This window comes from Panicum hallii, chromosome 2, assembly GCF_002211085.1.
Source record: "Panicum hallii strain FIL2 chromosome 2, PHallii_v3.1, whole genome shotgun sequence".
Classification (NCBI taxonomy): Eukaryota; Viridiplantae; Streptophyta; class Magnoliopsida; order Poales; family Poaceae; genus Panicum; species Panicum hallii.
This window is the reverse complement of record NC_038043.1, coordinates 52,257,778-52,277,584: the sequence shown is the minus strand read 5'-3', so window position 1 is coordinate 52,277,584 and position 19,807 is coordinate 52,257,778. Positions and strand designations below refer to the sequence as shown.

Here is a 19,807-nt window from a genome sequence, read left to right as displayed (position 1 = left end):
AGGCGCAGGACGGAGAGAGATCAGAAGAGGATGGAGAGATGGCACGCAACGTGGTGCGCTTTCCGGGGCGGCGCCACGGGCCGGCAGCCGGCCGGCCACGACAAGCGAAAACGGCGAAGCGAAGTATGCGCCCGGCCGGCCGGCCGGCCCGTGCCGTCGGCCGGAGGCGGCCACGCAGAAAAAACCGCGGCGGCAGGGCGCGTGATGGGGAGGAATGCATCGTCCCGTCGTTTCGTTTTCGCTCTGGATAAGTGTTCGCCGTCGCTTTCGTTCGGGCGTACTACGGCCGCCCTCTCTGCCACAGTGCCATGGCACGCGCGAACGAGTGGAGATATTTTGCTTAGCACGCATACGCGACTTCACCTATAAAACCTAAACGGGTAGGGAGAGAAAGGTAATAATATTCCATGCCGAGTCCAGGCTTAATGTAGACAGCACTAGGAGATGTTCCTTTTGCTTGAGATTATAAAGATGTATCACAAACTATGAAACCTGCATATAGCTTAACTCGGTAGTGTTTTGAAAATTTTTCTTCTAAAAAAAACCCCCTAAGAGCATGGGTAAAAAGGCCACTTGTCTCTACGTTTTACCTGGATCATATGTTTGGGGGAGCGTGTGCATATAGATGCAAACATAACCATTCAGATAACTTCACCGGTGAGCTCAAACCCCGTCGGTTGAAAGAATCCCCTGCATTTCAATCAACTGAAATCAAGGTGGAATGAAAAACAGAAAGCTAGAGTTCAAGGAAAAATGACCAAAGCGAGTAGGCACACTTCCTCTCATGCTATGATAGCCGTAGCAGTATCTCTCGAGTATGATAGCAGCGGAACCGTGGAAGTGGGGTTGGCAGGCCAGTTGGGACTTGGGAGTACAAGTAGCAGATACGCGTGGTCCCTGAATGCAACGTGCCCCGGCCGTATTGAATGGAAAGGATTACGGACTCCGGAGTGCACCGGATGCAGCTGCAATGGTTGGTTGGCTGGCTGTCCCCCTGCCCTGCCCTCGCCGTAGCCCCCCCTCTCCTTCTTCTTCTCCCGGTGCGCCCTCACTTGCAAGCAAGGCCTGCAATGATGCCGCGTCCCCCTCATGATCCTGACCCAGCTTTGCCGCACCTAATCATCTCGCCAATACGGCAACCGCGAGCGACCTCACCTTGTCGCTGCCACTGCATCGATCGCCCACGCACACGAGGCGCATGCAGCAGCAGCTCGTCGCCCTCGGCTCGGATTCTCTCGAGCTAGCTCCATCATGGTTGGGGTGGCCGCCATTATCTATGATCCGCTGATCATTAAGCTAGAATGTTAGGCTCGGATCCTCTGCTTGGTGATGGCGATCCTGTGTTTTAAAACGGCCTAGAGGTCTGCGTCTGGTGCGTGGTAAAGCTTGCGAAAGGCTCCGGATTCCGGAGAGCACTGAGTCCTGAGGAATGATCATGCCACCAACCGTTTGGCCATCATGCGTGTGTGACCGGGCGAGGAGTTTGACAGCTGATGTGTCAACTGATTTGGTTGTTTGGGTTTTCGTAGGCTCGGCTTGGATCGGACCACCCTAAACCCTATCCGACTATCCGTGGTGGGGGCTTGCCCAGGACCAATGCTTGGTGGAGGTTGCATACGGTATTTCTGCAGCAAGAGCTCAGAGCAGTCACCAACTCTGAACTCACCATGCGATGATATAAAGTCCAGCAGGGAGCTCTGCTGCCTGCCCGGGACAGGAGAGCTGGTCGACATGTATGAATCCAGCAGCTTCCAACAGGCAACAGGGCCCTAGCTCAGTCACCTGGCCGGGCCGGACCTTTCTTTTATTTGGGCGCCGACCCCTGCCTCGAGATCTGCAACCGAAGACCGCGGGTCATGCATCATGGCATTGGCAACGGGTAGGCCGAGACAGTGGCCAGGAGATCCGCGCTCGTGTGTTCCCCGTCGGCGAGCAGCCCAATCGAAAGCAAGCCTGAACTGCACTCGCCCGCCCGCCTCACAGTTACAGCACGCTGCCGAGTGCAGAGGAGGTGTGACGAACTGAACTGAATACCAGGCCAGGCCAGGCCAGGCCCCAGCATGACAGCACCGTAGCTGTAGTTCTGAAAAGGACAAAAAAAAGGAGCAGTAGCGTGCAATTACCAGAACCAGTACTGATTTGCCCCCATGGCTGTCACTGCAACCTTAGCAAAAGCAAAGCTGAATGCAAGGATAGAATCACAATCACACAATGCAAAGATAAAGGTTTACTACTAATCACGGTCTACGAACACTTTTAGCAACCCGTTCAAAAGCATCTTCTCACATCTCACTCTCTGAGACTCTCCACGCTGCAACTGCAAACCTGCAGTGCAAAAGCAGAGTCCCTCACACTCCGTCACTCTCTGTGTACTCTGCCGCTCTGCCACACCCACGTTGCCTCCTGCCTTGCCTGGCGTGCGACGCTTACCGCGCACGCGTCTCCGATGGTGTAGTACGGGCGTATGGGCCTGGCTGGCATACGGATACGGTGGCCCGTTACGCGACGCGTTGGCCCGTTACGGGCGGTGTACACGTAGACGTAGCCTTGGACGTCACGGTGTGTCCCGTACGCCTCGTGTGCCCTGCAAGGACGCCACGTTCTCCCAGCTGCCACGAATTACTCTGCACCTGGACCGAGCGTGATTAGCGTGGCTGGCCACGAGGCCAAGCTTTGACACCCGATTAGGTAAAAAAACTAAAATTTGTACTGTCACCGGCAGGAATTTCAGCGTCCCTCGCTCACTGCAGCCGGCAGGTACAGTATGTTCTAGCCTTCTAGGCTTCTGGCCCCTCTCCCTTTTATCTCCCGTCTGGTGGCGCCATGAAATTTCAGGCGGTACGAGCGTATCGACGGCTACCGTGGTCGCCCCGCTGGAGACGAGCCGTGCCGGCCGTGCTCCTGGGGCGGCGTCCTGGGCGTGTCCTGCAGGGGCGGTGACTTTCTCGTGGTACGTCGTCGTCCATGCGGTGGCCATGGAATTCGGTGTGAGGATTTGGCAGCGGCGACATGCGGAGGTGGTTCGCAGGACGGCGCGTTTACCTGGCATCTGAAAGCTCAGAGCTTCGATGAGGTTTGGAGCGAATCTGAGGGACTTCTACCGGTGTGGGGTATATCTTGCTATCTTGACAACATTGTAATTCAGCTACTTGGATGCGAGTAATTAGCCCCTACCTCCTGAGGTTTCCAGACATGGTTCCATCAAAGGCAGTGGGATCATGGAAGCAATTATATTTAAGCAACCAATGCGCACGCTATCCAACCTCATAGAACTTTGCAAACAAAACAAGAGCAGCTATTGCCAAAAATAAAAATAAACAGAAGATACTAAGGGCGCGTTTGGAACACTACCTAACCCGCCACCGCCTAACCTTAGGCGTGCCACGCAAAGTTAGGCGTGCGTTTGGATCCTATACTAACGTTAGCACGCCACGCATTCTCTGGCGCGCCACAACCCGCTCGCCACACAAAAAAGCGCCACACCCGCGGCGCTCGATTTGGCCGCCCACAACCAGCGTCGCGCAGCTCGGTCCCCTTCCTCCTCCGTCCGCGCCGCCCAGGTACGCCACCCCGGATCCGCCGCCGGCGCCGCCCGCCCCCCAGCCCCGTCCCCCCGATCCGCCGCCTCCCTCCCTCCCTCTGGCGCGGCGCTCCGCCGCGGACGCCCCCCCCCCCCCCCCGCGGAGGCTCCTGCCCGCGGAAGCTCCGCCGCACCGGTCCGCCATGAGCGCTCCTGGAACGGAGCCCCCCCCCCCCCCCCCGCGGAGGCTCCTGGAACAGAGCCTCCCCCCCCCTCGCGCGCGCTCTGGAACAGAGCGTTCCAGATCCCCCCCCCAAGCATTTGGCTCTAACATTTTTTTTGTTGTTTTTTTCAGAGTTTATTGCAACGAGGCAGCCATCCATCTTCTGTTCAGGGTATACCTATCCTCTGCATTTTTACTTATATCATTTATGTTGTATACATTCTAAAATAGTTCTTAAATCTGAATAGATGGGTGCAATGAAGGATTATTTTGAGAACTATTATTATGATTATAGCATTCGAAGAAGAAGGTTGCTTATTTGCCTAGCCATCTACGTTTGTATGTTGTGGTACAAGTTGCAAGAGGATAGATTGATGAGGAGGCCCAAATATGGTTCTTTATTAGAAAGAGATTTGGAAAGAGAAAGAAGGTTAAACCGTTTATATAATGGAACTGAAGCCAACTGTATTAGTGAGTTGCGCATGCGTAAAATTATTTTTCACCGGTTATGTGGTCTTTTAAGATCTCGTGGATTGTTAGAGGATAGTATTAATGTGTCAATTGAGGAACAAGTAGCTATGTTCTTGAAATTTGTTGGTCATAGATGGACAAATAGATCAGTTGGCTTTGAGTTCTTACGCTCCGGAGAGACTGTTAGTAGATATTTTAATGCTGTTTTGGATGCTTTATGTGTATTATCTCGTGATATTATTGTCATGAGAACTACGGAAACACATCCAAAGATATCCACCAGCCCAGGAAGATTTTACCCATACTTTGAGGTAATATATATATATATATGTATATATAATGCAATGAATTCATTTTTATATTAATTTGTAATAATCACTAACAGGAGCACTTTTTTTATTTGTGTTAGAAATGTGTAGGAGCATTGGATGGCACACATATACCGGCATCGGTTCCTATATATATGCAAGATAGGTTTAGGGGTAGAAAGCACTATCCAACACAAAATGTCTTAGCTGCCGTAGATTTTGACCTTAAGTTTACATATATGTTGGCCGGATGGGAAGGATCAGCTCATGATTCCTTTGTGCTTCAAGATGCATTGTCACGGCCGTCAGGTTTAAAAATTCCAGAAGGTATAAGTCAAGTCATTAATATACCGTGTTTTAGCTTCCAAAATGAATAGCTAATGGTAGTTCAATCTAATTGTAGGTCACTACTTTTTAGCCGATGCTGGTTATGCTGCTAGACCTGGCATATTACCTCCATATCGAGGTGTCCGGTACCACCTTAAGGAGTTTCAGGGTACTAGACGACCGGAGAATCCAAGAGAATTGTTCAACCTTCGTCACTCCTCTCTTAGGACAACGATTGAGCGCAAAAACAGATTTAAGATACTTACAAGTCAACCATTCTTCCCTTTAAAAACACAAGTCAAGATAGTTTTGGCATGCTGCACTTTGCATAACTTTATAATTGATGATGGACCTGATATTTATGTTTATGATGATGCGACATGGTTTCAAACTCTTCCAAGAAGCAATCGTTCACATAGGGATATTAATAGGGACAACCAGCAATGGGCAACCATACGTGATCAGATAGCTCACCAAATGTGGGATGAGTGGGACCAAAATTGATGATTGTGCTACTGTTTTGGGATATTATTTTAAATGTATTGTATGGCTTTATTGAGACCTTATTTAATTGTTTTGAGACATTATTATGTGGCTGTTTTGAGACCCTATTTAATTGATTTGGATTGCTGTTTTGAGACCCTATTTGATTGTAACATTATAACATGTGACAATTTTGAGACACTGTTATGAACTGATCTTGAGTACAGATATGGGCAAGGGGAAGGAAAAGGATGAAGGTGATGGCACCACTCGCGAGAGGACCATTCTATGGGATGAGGATCAAACTAAATTTATACTTGGTTGGTTCATTGACTATATAAAGGAGCAGCATGCTGGTTTCAAGATAAAAAAACAGCATCACTTCAAGTGTTCAGAAGCATTGAACAGGCAGTTCAATATGGGGGTAACTGCTACTCAAGTTGAGAGACATTTCAGACATTATAAGAAAAATTGGAAGTTCATTAAAACAGCTTTAAGCAAGAGTGGTAACACATTTGACACCTCCAGATCTATGGTTATCATATCTGACTCAGAGAAGGCTAACCTACAGGTACTCCCTTTTTCCAATCTTTTTTGTTAATATATTACTAAGTGATTGAAATATTGATTATTAACTAATAGCATGTTACTATATGCAGGTCAGGGCAAGAAGGCTCCTGTCCAAGCCCATCAAATTCTTCAATGAAATGCAGGAACTATTTCTTAACAGCAGTGCTGATGGTTCTCTTGCCATGGACGCCAACACTTGTATGAATGAGACACAAGATGATGAAGATAATGATTATGATGATGACGTATGCAATAACTTGTCCAGCTATGCTCCGCCTGAAGATAATCTAGGTGATGATTCAGACACTTTACCTTCCCCTATAAGTGGACAGCCCAGCATAGCATCTCAAGTGGCTGAGCAAAGCTCATCTAGCTCAGGAGTCAAGCGTCTAAGAAGTGAGGGAAAAGCACCCAAGAGAGATGTGAGACCAAAGAGCCGCATGTCTAGGGTAGGAGATGCAATCACAACTGCTTTAGTGGAACTTCAAAATGAAATCAGGAAGCCACCACCACCTCCACCATCTATGCGCAACTCTGATGATATATTATGACAAAGACTTGAGAACATGACTTTAACTAGTGACCAAAAGCTGATGGTAGGAACATTTCTAGCATCCAAAGAACAAAAGGGGATGCGTAGTTTCTTATCGGGCTCATCCGAGGTAACATTCCAGTCATGGGTTTTCAAGTTTCTTAGCGATTCGGGGATGTGAATTGGCTATGTATGGTGGCCTGCTATTTTGTTTAAGTACTCAGGTAATACTTGTTCTATTTCAGTATTCATTGTGAAAATTGTTTACATGTTGCTAAGTTCAATTTGCACTTGTATTAGGCTCATCGAGTTTTCAGCTAGGAGGATGTGGTCAATGAAGACTGGGAGTTCTTTTGCACATTTTGTAGGCTGCTCCACTCTTTTGTTAAGCAATGAGTGCTTCTTTTATAGGCTCTGCTTGACGGTTCATGGAGATGGATAGTTTTGGTGATAGCTGTTGCTTCACCCTTTTGTGAACTTTAGTTAATGGATGTTAAGAGGTGATATTTGTAGTCTGCTCTTATGCACTTATGCAATCAGTTGTTATGAATGTTGCATGTCTGTTATGAACATGTTATGAACATGTGTTATGGATGTTGTGATATATTATTAACATGGTATGGCTGTTTATATGGATTTGGCCACATGTATTATAAGCTTGTTGTATTTTGTTTGAATGGTATACTCAAAAATCGCTTGAAAAATTATGTGGCATAAATGAAGTTAGGCAATGAACCAAACAGCTGCCACACTTTTTCCATCCGCGCCTAACCTTAGGCGTGGCAATGAACCAAACGCAGAGCTTACGCTAGCCCCCTTAGGCACGCCACATGTGTGGCAAGGGGCTAACCTTAGGCGTGGCGCCTTAGGCGCGATTCCAAACAGGCCCTAAGAGCCTGTTTGGGAGCGCTCGGGTTGACTCTGGCTTCTCCTCACAAAACACTATTCACTAGGAGCCGGTTTCTTATCTCCCCTCCCTTCCCTCGGCCCAAACGAGCTCTAACATATCCGCATACTTTCTCCATTGACCAAAAATACAAAACATTACTTTTGGGGCACTCCGTTGTACAAGGAAAAAAGAACGCATTCGTAGAAACATTATATCATGGGTCTTCCCATTGACCATGCCACACAAGCACAAACAAAGGCAGCCTGCTGAACAGAAGCTTCTCCCCACACAGACATTTTTCTTCTTCCGGATATGACCTTCCATCACCTCCTTTCTTTTCTCGCAACAGAACAAGATTAGCAACAGCCAAACCATTCCCTTTTTCAAAGAGCCGAAATGACTTTGTGCCAGCGCACTAACCTTTCTTTAGGGGCAGTTGCGTAACTTCTCGCGCCCAACTGAAGTCTCTCTGTCGCTCGCATCCAACGGTTCGAACCGCGCCTCCCCAACCCGCGGCGCCCGTTCATCGACCTGCCCTCCGTCCCCCCTGGATTCACCAAAACGCCACTGTCCCCGCAGCGTAATTAGCGAGCCGGCGTGAGGGTATAGGCGTCATTTGGCTTGCTTTGTCCTAAACATTTTTTTCCACTGCCTAAGTAACGGATCAAGGGGGGCAGGGGAAAGGGACACGGAGATATGGGGAGAGGAGCGGAGCGGAGGTTTGAAATGTGAGGGAGAAGCAAAAGCCTCCTCCCCAGAAAAAATAATTTCGGTTTTGTTTTCGCGTCTTACGTTTCCGATTTGGGGAGCGGCGGTTCGGAGTGGGCGGCAGGCTCCCTGTTCCTTCTTGCAGCGGGGGGCGGCAGAGGAGGGGGGTGCGGGGGATTTATCCTGTCCTTCAGTGCTCGCGTCTTGATGCGTTTTCCTTTGATGATTTCTTGGCCACCTGCGTGTGCTGCTGCTCCTAGTACGCCAGCGCTTTGATTCGTTCGGCAGTCTTTGCTTTGGTCTCGGGTTCTTTGGCCTTTCCTTTCGCCAAAGATTGCAGCTTTGGCAGCCGCAGCCTCTTTCTTCTTTGCCGATTCCAAGCTTGGCCGGCTATTCCCCACCTTCAAAAATCGCGCAGAGTTTGGGTTTTTAACCCCACCCCGTGCGGGCTGAGCCGAAATTTGTCCTTGCCGCGTGCGATTGGTGCTGAGTTGAGGTTCAGAGCCTGAATTTTTGAGAGATTCCTGGACGAATTTTGAGTCTGTGTGGAATTTGGGGTTTGGGGGGTTGCTACTTTTGAGCCCTTGGTGAGTTAGGGGGCTCTTGCCTCTCAAGTTATCGCTGTTTTGATGCGAAATGAGGAAATTTCTGGCCCCTGTGCTATTCGGCTGTTGGATTTGGCGTTTTGGTGTCTGAGCCTTGGTGTAAGTCACTGGTTTGGGCTGGTGGCTTGTTGATTCCCAGTGGTGATGCTCTCTGCGGCCACCGTGATGGCACCTGCAGCAGCCACACAGAAGAGCTCCCTCGAGGTCTTGCTCGAGACGATAAAGAAGCGTGATGAGCAGCCTAAGGATGCCCCTCCGGCATTGCCGGCCCGACCAACGTGCCGTGGACGGTTGCCCACGACAAGACGACCCTCACTGCCAGCCGGGTTTAAGCTTGAGAATGGCATGACAACAGTTGCTGCTGTGGAGACGGCGCCAGTTGACAAGAAGCCAGATGTTGAGAAAGAGGTTTCTGGGCTGGAGACCAAGGAGGACAAGCCGGTGAAAGGTCGGATATTTGGGACTAAGAGGAAGTTCCACAATTCAGAAGTGCTGGAGGAGTCACCATATGTTGAGAAATTTCATGAGGAGAGGAAGGGTATGACAGTTTGTAAGGATCCCCCATCTGTCTCCTTGGCAACAGCGAAGATGAATGGGAAGCCTGCATGCACAGATGTCATGGATTATGTCCGCCAGAAGGTGAGAAGCTTTTTCATCCTTGGATTTGTAAGATTTAATTATTGTACTGTTAATTTTACAAGTGGAAGTAGGGTGAATAATTTCATTCAAGTAGGTGGGCTAGTTGCTTTGACATGATGCAAAAGGTCGCTTAAGATTCAGAACAAGAAATGCTAAATCAAAGTGGTGCTTACCTGTGTTTGCCTATAAGCTGAATTTACACACCCATTTGCTTAAAGGTTGCTTTGATTTGGTATCTACGAATAGGACTTTTATGTGAAGTCACAGTTATTTTTAGGTTATGATGAGCTCATAGTTGTTTCACATTTACCAGTAGATGCAGTATTTGCATAATGCTTTTTTCGTTGTCAGGGAAGTCGGACTTCCCCCTCCAAAATAAAAGAAAAAAAGGGGTCTGACTTCATGCTTGTTTTGGCCAGTTTGTCAAATGCGTGCACAAATACTTAGGCATGCTACTGTGATCCTTAGACATATGGATATTGGACAACTGGAATATTTCTGTAAACTTAGAAGTATGGACACTGGATAACCAGAACACGCTGTTTCTTACAACATTATATATCTCAAGGAACTAGTTCTCTTATAAATCCTCTCACTTGAGATTTGAGTGTGATGTTTTTATGTTTCCATCATGGTTGGAAAAGCTACTCAAAATCATAACTTGTGTAAATTATATTTCAGAAGCTACGAGTTTGGTGTTCTTCACCAAATGCAAAGTGGGAACTTGGACAGATTAAATCGATATCTGGAGATGATGCTGAAATACTCCTGGCTGATGGAAAAGTGAGTGTCTTATAATGCCATATTAGCTTAGTTATTGAATGAAACTCATGTAAAATTCTTACTCAAGACTTCTTTACACAGGTTTTGACAATATCACCAGAAAGGCTCTTGCCTGCCAACCCTGATGTTCTTGATGGAGTGGATGATTTGATCCAGATGAGCTACTTGAATGAACCTTCAGTTCTTTACAATCTGCAATTGCGATATTCTCGTGATCTTATCTATGTAAGCACTATGCAAGAATGTCATGATGATATATGTGGCTTTTTGTAAGTATCCTTATCTGTTCTTTTGTGTAGACAAAAGCAGGACCTGTTTTGATTGCCGTTAATCCATTAAAAGAGGTTCCACTCTATGGAAAAGCTTCAATCATGCAGTACAAGCAAAAGACCAAGGATGATCCTCATGTGTATGCAGTTGCTGATTTGGCTTTTAATGAGATGCAACGTGGTAGGTGTTAAAGAGAATAAGGTATTTATACTGTTTTGCAAGAAGTATCTTCTAATACAACTGCTGTTACACTGCAGATGGCATAAACCAATCCATAATAATAAGGTTAGTTTGGCCTATCTACCTCCTCTTTAAACACCGAGTTACCAAATTTCTAATATGTTACCTGCGTTCCTCATCATATTCAGTGGTGAAAGCGGAGCAGGAAAAACTGAGACGGCTAAAATTGCAATGCAATATTTGGCTGCTCTAGGGGGTGCTAGTGGGATGGAATCTGAGGTTCTTCAGACCAATGTTATTCTGGAAGCACTGGGAAATGCAAAAACATCACGAAACCATAACTCAAGTCGATTTGTGAGTTCACCTTCATGTACAATTTTTGTCCTAGTGTTCTTCGGTTAACAATTCTTGTGTAATTATTATGGTGCTGTTACGATTTTGATGTAGGGCAAACTTATTGAAATACACTTTTCTGAAACTGGGAAGATGTGTGGTGCTAAAATTCAGACCTGTAAGCTTTCTCTACCATTTATTGTTTAGAAGGCTAGTCACGAAATCCTTGAACTCCCTGTTAACTTGTTTTCTTGGGCATGTATGTACCTCGTACTGAATCTCATGGAGCAGTCCTGCTTGAAAAGGTACAGTAATTTCATGCATTGCGAACAAATCCATACTTTATTATGTCTGTAAGGTCTAATATGGTGTGACTTGCACCTGCAGTCAAGGGTGGTTCAAAGGGCACAAGGAGAGAGATCTTACCATATTTTCTATCAACTGTGCTCTGGAGCTCCTCCCCTTCTCAAAAGTAATCATACGGTGGCGTTTGATGTGCTTAAATTACAATTTGAAATGTTGCAAGTGGTGCTTCCATCGAGGAACTTATGCCATATTCTGCCTATATTATATGCTTGTCTTTTAGTAGTGAAGTGTAAAACCATCTTTGTTCATATCTCCTCTTTTCACTTTCTAATCCATTACATGCATAAGCTGCTGCAGAAAAATTGTTTCTGAAAAGTGCCAATGACTACAATTACTTGAAGCAGAGTAATTGCTTGAGAATTGACGGTGTCGATGATTCTAAAAAGTTCACGGCGCTAGTGGTAATGTTATTGGAAAACTCAAATTTGCAACCAAAGTTTCGCTAATATCTTATTTTATTGTTATTTATTCTATTTCTTTTTTCATGTGCAGGATGCATTGGATACTATTCAAATATCTAAGGAAGACCAAATGAAATTGTTTTCTATGCTCGCAGCTGTCTTGTGGATGGGAAACATATCATTCTCTGTTGTAGATACAGAAAACCATGTTGAAGTTGTTTCAAATGAAGGTACATTTTCAAATGAAGTTGTTTCATTTATTTCTTTTTGTATGCCCAGTAGAAATGTCCCAAAAATGCAAACATATGAAGCAAGACATCTTTGTTCTGTGTTTTTGTCCAAGTTGGTGTAGGTGTAGGTGTCCTTTGAACTTTGCAGAATTCGTTGAATGGATTTTGACTATGTAATGATTTCACAGGGTTGGCTACGGCTGCAAAGCTGCTAGACTGCACTTCCAATCAACTGGTGACTGCTATGTCCACTCGTAAAATCCGAGCAGGAAATGACAGTATTGTTAAGAAACTGACATTGACGCAGGTATGTAATTACCTGGAAATGTTATCTGAGTGGATTAATTGATCTGATCCCTTATAATTTTATTCAAACTTTTCAAATTAGGCCATCGATGCAAGGGATGCACTAGCAAAGTCAATCTATGCCCATTTATTTGACTGGATCGTTGATCAAATTAACCACTCACTTGGAACGGGGAGGCAATGTACATGGAGATCCATAAGTATTTTAGATATTTATGGGTTTGAATGTTTCAATGTATGGAGTATTTTCAAATAGTTTCATACTGATTTTCTCAGCAATTTCTCAGCTATAACATCTTTGAACTGTTACAGAAGAATGGCTTTGAGCAGTTTTGTATAAATTACGCTAATGAGAGGCTGCAGCAGCACTTCAACCGTCATCTTTTCAAACTACAACAGGAGGTAAGCTTCTAACAGTTTCTTGCATTATTTGTGTTAGCGCCAAAGATATGAATAATTATAGATCATATTCCACGCGCCTTCTTCCTGTAAACAAATGACCCTGCAAACTTTAGGACATTGCTGTGTACTAAAGATGTAAATGACTGTGAACTTTGCCACTTATGCGGCCAGATGCTGGTTTGTCTAATGTAAGTTAGATATGAATGGTTCGATTTGATTTGATCTGAATATTATTTATTTTGTGTTTTGTCTTTCAATTGATTCTGTGCTTCCTTGTACAAAAATCATGTGGACGTCAAAATTATTGCAACTTGTCACCAGGGTTCCAGATCCAATGATGGGTTGTCAACTGTGATCATTTACCAAACTTTTAGTGATTATCGAAGGAGAAAACAGATTCTAAGAAACACAGAAACCTAAAAAACCACATGGAGTGACCTGTTTTTGTGTTGGCAAGGCCTGGAATCTATACTAGTTCCAGCTCTTTTGGAGCTCTGGTTATGACTACAAATGGTCTAGCCCACTATGAACATGACTCATTTGTTTTAGGATCTACGCAGCCTGAATTATCTTTCTTTTCATAAAATTGTAGAGCTGCTTCCCTTTTTATTTTCTTGTGTCTGATCCTGGCTCCTATATCCATTTGCTTGCAGCTTTACACTTTTTAACCACTATATCAGTATACTGATGTGCACCTGCTGATTTTATTCTTTTCAGGAATACTTGGAAGACGGAATTGACTGGGCTCCTGTGGAATTTGTGGATAACACTGATTGCTTATCTCTCTTTGAGAAGGTATGCAGCGGTGTTTCATGCAGCCCCTTTTACATGAGGACCATATATTTGCTGTCTCTATGTAGTTAAAATAAATTTCCGAGACTGATGTTGATATGCATATATTTTGTGATTGCTTACCTGACACCCGATGAAGAAATAATGTATGCATTTTAGGTTCTGTGGCTGTTTGGTTTTGCTCAAATTTGTTTTCTAGTTGCAGTACATTGAAAATTCTTGCAGTAGTTACACTTTTATCATCCTTCTAGTTATCTTGATCAGCAAATCAGTTGCACTTCGCCCTTTCAATGATGTCCAAGTTACTAGAATGCCTGAATTTTGAGGTTTTACAGGGCAAATGAACATTGAGAAACAGAAGTTGGCACAGATGGAAATTGATACAGTTTATCACCCTTCTAGTTATCTTGATCAGCAAATCAGTTGCACTTTGCCCTTTTAACGGTGTCCAAGTTACTAGAATGTCTGAATTTTGAGCTGTTACAGCGGAATTAAGCATCTACTTATAAAAAATGAGAAACAGAAGTTGGAACAGCTGGAAATATCCTCAAGAGGAGTTACTCCATGTTTTCTTCTATAAGAGAAATATAGATCAGGAAGTGGCTGTAATTATTAATGTATAAGTGGAAGCATTGAAGAAAATTGCAATATTACCATATTATGACTGTAAGCTTTACTGGTTACTTCTTAAAAATTTTATATGTCTATTATTACATCAACTTTCTGTTGCTTTGCAGAAACCTCTAGGGTTATTGTCATTATTGGATGAAGAGTCTACTTTCCCAAAGGCAACAGACCTTTCCTTTGCTAACAAGCTTAAGCAGCAGTTAAGTGGTAACTCTTGCTTCAAAGGTGAACAAGAAGGTGCTTTTAAGATTTGTCACTATGCGGGAGAGGTTGGTGAATCCTCACCTTGATTTATATTTTATAGTCTCCAACATCGTTTTGGTCTGCAAGTTTGCTCCTTCAGTTATTGATTTAACCCATTTGCTGTTGAAGTTCTTCTATATGTGTCTTGATAATTGTCCTGATTTTGATTCCAGGTGACATATGATACATCTGGGTTCTTGGAGAAGAACAGAGATCCGTTGCACTCTGAGTCAATCCAACTACTCTCATCATGTAAATGTGAACTTCCGAAACATTTTGCTTCTGTCATGGTTGCTGATTCTCAGAATAAATCAAGTCAGTCATGGCACTCAGTAGTCGATACACAGAAACAAAGTGTTGTCACCAAATTTAAGGTACTGATTCAATTGTTTACTCTTTTATACTATCTGATTATATGTAGAAATTGTCTCTAGATATATTTTCAGCTATATAATTTGGTAGTGCTTTTAGTTGTTTGTTCATAACTCCTCAAGTCATGTTCTTGTTGTTGTTTCTGTAAAGTTGGATTCCATTTAGCCATCTCGATGCTCTGTTGTGTATTCAGGTTCAACTATTCAAGCTGATGCAGCAGTTGGAGAGCACAACTCCTCATTTTATTCGATGCATTCAACCAAATGGCAAACAACGCCCCAGGTTATTCGAGCATGATCTTGTCTTGCATCAGCTTAAATGCTGTGGAGTGCTTGAAGTTGTTCGAATATCAAGAACGGGCTATCCAACTAGGATGACTCACCAACAGTTTGCTGAAAGGTTACTGTTTCATATAATCTGACCTCACAAATATATACCTGTTTATTTATTATTTTGTTAGATGTTGTGTGCCACTTGACTTACAGCTTGTTATACGATATGCAGATATGGATTTCTTCTCCTGCGCTCTATTGCGTCTCAAGACCCACTTAGTGTTTCAATTGCTGTTTTGCAGCAGTTGAATATTCCCCCTGAAATGTATCAAGTTGGATACACAAAATTGTTTTTCCGTACAGGACAGGTAGAATATAATGACTTTTCTAATCTTTTTTTTTAATCCTAGAGTGGACCCTCAAGCAGCATGCAAAAGCCTTATAATGTGGCCAAGTTTACTTTGTGATAACATGTATTCTTATTTATGGATATGTTTTATTATTCTTTATTCTGTAGGTTCTTGAACTAGCATACAAAAACTTTAGAGTTAATTTCATAAACTACGACTACTCATGTCTATCAAGGAACTAGAATTTTGAGATCAATTTCGCAGACCTTCATCTTCTTTTTGCCCTTAGTTTCACAAACCAACAACATTTTGTGTGGAGCCACACAGTCCACACATAACTTGTGTGGCTGACATGTGGGCCTGGATAAAATGCTGCGGGTATGTGAAAGTGATGGCGGCATGGCGCAAGTAGTGTCAGTTCTGTGAGATTGATCCTCAGAGTTGCAGTTTTTGATAGTTAGGAGTGAATAGTTATAGTTTTGTGAAATTAACTTAAAGCTTTATATTCTGGTGAACATTACATTGTGATTACAACTACTCTTATTCATGGATGTGCTTGCTATTCTTGATTGTTCTGTAGGTTGCTGCACTGGAAAATGCTAAAAGGAAGATGCTCCATGGAACCCTTTGTATTCAGAAACACTTCCGTGGGTTGCATTTTCGACAGGGTTATCAGGGACTGAAGAAAGGAGCAATGACTTTGCAGTCATGTAATACACTCTATTGTGCCTTTTTTTTGTTCAAAACATTCCTAAATTCTGACGTTTTGACCAGCATGTGAAGTTGTAAATTTAAACTACTCTTCCTGTCTTAATTATCAGCTTTACAAATGCTGGTTGTCTTGTCTAACTCACTTGAATTTCCAAACTGCAGTTATACGCGGTGAAAGAGCAAGAATACACTTTGATAATGCCGTCAAGAGATGGAGGGCAGCTGTTCTCATACAGAAGTACACTAGGCGTCGAATCGCAGCTACCATGTTTAATGATCAACTGAAACATATCATTCTTCTTCAGTCAGGTAATTCATACGCTGAAAGAGGGTCTATTATCATTATATATTTATATTGCCCCAAGGTAGTGCATCTATCTAATCATGTGCTTTTATATGTTTCTGCAGTGATGCGTGGGTGCCTGGCCAGGATGAAATACAAGTGCTTGCAGAATGAAGAGGAGTCAAAGGTCAGTCACAACAAAGTTCAAGGGGACATGAGGAAGAATATTTCAGAGTCAAGAGTGTGTCATGTGAGTTCTATGTCAAAGGATATCATATTATTATCTCTTCCAATCTCATAATGCGGTAGCTGCATATTGATCTCATCCAGTACTGAATGAGCAATACATAATCTGAAAGATTCGCTACTCCTATTATTTCATCTGGAATTTGCATGAGCATGGTTGCTTAGTTAACAGCATGCGCTTCTGAAATTTCTGTTATTTGTGATATCCAATAGTATTTTTTTTTAAAAAAACTTGAGAAGTTTTCCCTGTACAAGATTTAGAATTGGCTCAAGTGTCTAATGCATAGGTGGAAAAAGCATAGTAGTTCCTAATATCAGTATCCAATGGCAGGAAATGAATGGATGCTATCCTCACCAGCCAGTCATCGCAGAACTTGAGGGTCGTATTTCAAAAGCTGAGGCTGCATTGCGGGACAAAGAGGAAGAAAATGTAATGCTGAAACAGCAATTGGAACAGTATGAGAGGAAATGGTCAGAGTATGAGGCCAAAATGAAATCTATGGAAGAGGCATGGAAGAGACAGCTCTCTTCACTGCAGGTAATCATCTTTTGAAGGATGATAGTACTACAACATACCTTCTCATGGAATTACCGATGAAAAAATTAAAGAATTTTTTCCATTCAAGTGTTAAAGGAACTAAAGAACAATTGCTCTGATTTTGAATTTTACAGTGCCTAGTTAGTGTAGCCGTGTAGGTGCCTGAATAGTTTAACTGTAGAAAATAGTGGTATATAATTATATGGCTTGCAAATTGCGTTTTTTTGGCATTATCCTTCAGAAGACTTGTTCCTTTGGATGTGATTCTATTTATTCCTTTCAGCTGAGCCTTGTTGCTGCTAAAAAGAGCCTAGCTTCTGATGATGTGGCCACTCGAGCTGCTCGGACTGATTTTACTCCAGCACATGCTCAGTATGACTCTGAAGATACATTGTCCACCGGGACCCATACACCTGAAGTGATAGAGTCGAGACACCACAACCACCATCCTGAAGCTAAAGTTTCAGCAGGAAACTCAGATAGGCGAGTAAATGCAGTGAACCACCTAGCAAAGGAGTTTGAAGACAGGCGACAGGTGTTCGAAGATGATGCGGGCTTCCTTGTCACAGTCAAGTCTGGTCAGGTTGGTTCAAATATGAACCCAGACGAGGAACTCCGGAAGCTCAAGGACCGCTTTGCTACATGGAAGAAAGATTACAAATCTCGGTTAAAGGAGACAAAGGTCAATCTTCAGAAGGTTGGCACTCATGATGAGAAATCCCGGAAAAGATGGTGGGGGAAGAAGAGCTCAAAGTGAATGTGCAAGGTAACACCAGATCCTTCCCCACATTTTGCTGCCATTGGGTCAAGGAAAGTGACCGAGAACGACAAGGCAGGCGAGAAGAAATCCTCCTGGTTCTTCTCTTCATTGCAAGCCTGCTGGCTGCTGAGATGATGATGAGCTCCATCGTCGGTTGCGGTGCTGTTACTCGTCCAGTGTTGCTGAGTGTCAAAAGAATCATACAACATCCATAGGTGAAGCAAAAGTTCTGTACATGTAGATTAGTCCTCAGTTTTCCGTGTATGTATGTCATCGTTTATGTAGAGTGATAAACTTGAGATATGGAAGGGTAATTAGATACAGATTATCCGCCATGAGCAAATAGAGATGCGACCGTAGCGCTGTAAGATGTGTACAGTAAGAAAATGTTTAAATGCGCAACGCATTTTACTCTGTTCTTCTTCACTTTGGTGCTTGCTTAATCTGAAGATGCTCCTCTGTGAGATGCTCCGCTGTTGTACCAGACTTTGGAAAGCTTATGAATGCCTGATGGTGCCAGGCGTCTCTTCAGAAAATTTTGCTTGCATTGCGTGGTATTCTGTACTGCCATTTCAGTTCTTTACTCCACATTTGAATCCTAAATTTGGAAATTTGTTTATCTGATTAGCAGTGCTCTGAAAGTCAACTCAAAACAGGAACCGAAATGCAAAGCAGCAGCTGCATATATGGATCATAAATTGCACAATATCGGTTTCAAGAGCACACAAGTCACAACTGACAGAGAGCATAATGCAAACCCCAAAACTCCTACAGTACAATCCTGAATCGTGAGATGGCAATATTTGCATTCATTGGTGGTGGTACAATCGAGTAGTCTACAATGGTGGTCCGGCACGAAGAGGCCGCCGTCTAGCTTAAGACCCGGGCGCGAACTTGGTGGCGTAGACCCAGGCGTTGTTGGCGACGGGGTCGTCGAGGTGGTCGAGCAGGTTCTCGAGGGGGCCCTTGCCGGTGACGATGGCCTGCACGAAGAATCCGAACATGGAGAACATGGCGAGGCGGCCGTTCTTGATCTCCTTGACCTTGAGCTCGGCGAAGGTGACGGGGTCGTCGGCGAGGCCCAGGGGGTCGAAGTACTGGCCGCCGGGGTAGAGGTTGTTGCCCTCGCCGACGCCGTCGAGGCCGTTGATGCGGAAGCCCTCGACGAGGCCCATGAGGATGACCTGGAATCCGAGCACGGCGAGGATGCTCTGCGCGTGCACCAGGTTGGGGTTGCCCAGGTAGTCGAGCCCGCCCTCGGAGAAGATCTGCGCGCCGGCCTTGAACCAGACGGGCTCCTTGAAGTCCACGCGCACCCACTTCTCGAGCACCTCCGGGGTGATGCATCCCAGCGCGCCCAGCATCGCCCACCGCCCGTGGATCACCTCCAGCGCCCTGTTGCGCGCGAACGCCTCCGGGTCGGCGGAGAGCCCGGCCGTGTCCCAGCCGTAGTCGCCGGGGAACTCGCCGGTGAGGTAGGAGGGCGTCTGGGCGGAGAAGGGGCCGAGGTACTTGACGCGGTCGGGGCCGTACCACAGGTCGTTGCCCTGCAAGCGGAACGCACTCGTCGGTAAGCGCCCTGAGCTCCGGACAAACGCGTGGTGGCTGCCGGCGGGCTCGCGTGTACACGTACCATGGTGATCCGGCCGCTGGCGGCGGCGGCGACGTCGCGGAGCGGGCTGGCATTGGCGGCGGCGCGGCCCTGGCCGAGGAACGGGGTCTTGGCGGCGAGGACGCGGGAGGTGGCGGCCATGATCGTCGACGCCATCTGCGCGCGCGTGTTGTAGCTTGATGCGTGCTCTGCTGCGGTGTTAAGGCTTGGAGAGGGGTTACGTGGACGTATTTGTAGCACAAAAAAGTGTTTTTGTTGTTGCCGCCCGGGGGGGACGCGAGCTCGAGGGGGAAGACGATTGGATTTTTCGGATTTGAGGTGGAGATTTCTGGATTTGGCTCCGGCCAATCGGCGCGCGGCACTGGATTCTGGAGCGGCGCCGCTGCCACCTCGGATGGCAATGGCATCCTGCTGCGCCACTGGGTCCACAGTGTTTTTTTTAGGGGTGGGTCCAC

At 45.1% G+C, this 19,807-nt stretch overlaps 4 protein-coding genes and 1 long non-coding RNA gene across 7 annotated transcripts; 4 read left to right on the top strand and 1 right to left on the bottom strand.

The window, feature by feature from the left end:
- Positions 1-4,125: 4,125 nt before the first annotated feature.
- LOC112881275 (protein ALP1-like) lies at positions 4,126-5,353 on the top strand. Its single transcript, XM_025945952.1, has 3 exons — positions 4,126-4,525; positions 4,624-4,849; positions 4,926-5,353. The coding sequence occupies exons 1-3, from the start codon at positions 4,226-4,228 to the stop codon at positions 5,351-5,353; spliced, it is 954 nt and encodes a 317-aa protein (XP_025801737.1). The 5' UTR covers positions 4,126-4,225.
- A 159-nt stretch (positions 5,354-5,512) lies between these two features.
- On the top strand, positions 5,513-6,453 carry LOC112881274. The gene is made up of 2 exons (XM_025945951.1): positions 5,513-5,903; positions 5,992-6,453. The coding sequence occupies exons 1-2, from the start codon at positions 5,562-5,564 to the stop codon at positions 6,451-6,453; spliced, it is 804 nt and encodes a 267-aa protein (XP_025801736.1). The 5' UTR covers positions 5,513-5,561.
- Positions 6,454-6,496: 43 nt separating this feature from the next.
- On the top strand, positions 6,497-6,984 carry LOC112883494. Its single transcript, XR_003226853.1, has 2 exons — positions 6,497-6,658; positions 6,735-6,984. It is a non-coding gene; the product is annotated as an uncharacterized LOC112883494 (long non-coding RNA).
- A 1,023-nt stretch (positions 6,985-8,007) lies between these two features.
- On the top strand, positions 8,008-18,224 carry LOC112880756 (myosin-3-like). 3 transcript variants are annotated; one of them, XM_025945514.1, is made up of 24 exons: positions 8,008-9,275; positions 9,945-10,058; positions 10,140-10,283; positions 10,358-10,508; positions 10,586-10,613; positions 10,697-10,862; positions 10,956-11,019; positions 11,133-11,146; positions 11,229-11,313; positions 11,505-11,608; positions 11,700-11,838; positions 12,027-12,145; positions 12,227-12,379; positions 12,457-12,546; positions 13,264-13,341; positions 14,076-14,234; positions 14,382-14,582; positions 14,774-14,979; positions 15,085-15,220; positions 15,783-15,912; positions 16,076-16,222; positions 16,322-16,383; positions 16,774-16,980; positions 17,264-18,224. In XM_025945514.1, exons 1-24 carry the CDS (start codon positions 8,781-8,783, stop codon positions 17,735-17,737), a joined length of 3,666 nt encoding a protein of 1,221 aa, XP_025801299.1. In that variant the 5' UTR covers positions 8,008-8,780; the 3' UTR covers positions 17,738-18,224. The 3 variants fall into 3 exon arrangements, with proteins under 3 accessions (XP_025801299.1, XP_025801297.1, XP_025801298.1); XM_025945512.1 differs by having other exon boundaries at positions 8,009-9,275; positions 16,322-16,446; XM_025945513.1 differs by having other exon boundaries at positions 8,781-9,275; positions 9,957-10,058; positions 16,322-16,446; positions 17,264-17,737.
- Positions 18,225-18,495: 271 nt separating this feature from the next.
- On the bottom strand, positions 18,496-19,580 carry LOC112880757 (chlorophyll a-b binding protein of LHCII type III, chloroplastic). The gene is made up of 2 exons (XM_025945515.1): positions 19,374-19,580; positions 18,496-19,287 (listed from the first exon to the last, which is right to left on the bottom strand). Exons 1-2 carry the CDS (start codon positions 19,506-19,508, stop codon positions 18,616-18,618), a joined length of 807 nt encoding a protein of 268 aa, XP_025801300.1. The 5' UTR covers positions 19,509-19,580; the 3' UTR covers positions 18,496-18,615.
- Positions 19,581-19,807: the final 227 nt, after the last annotated feature.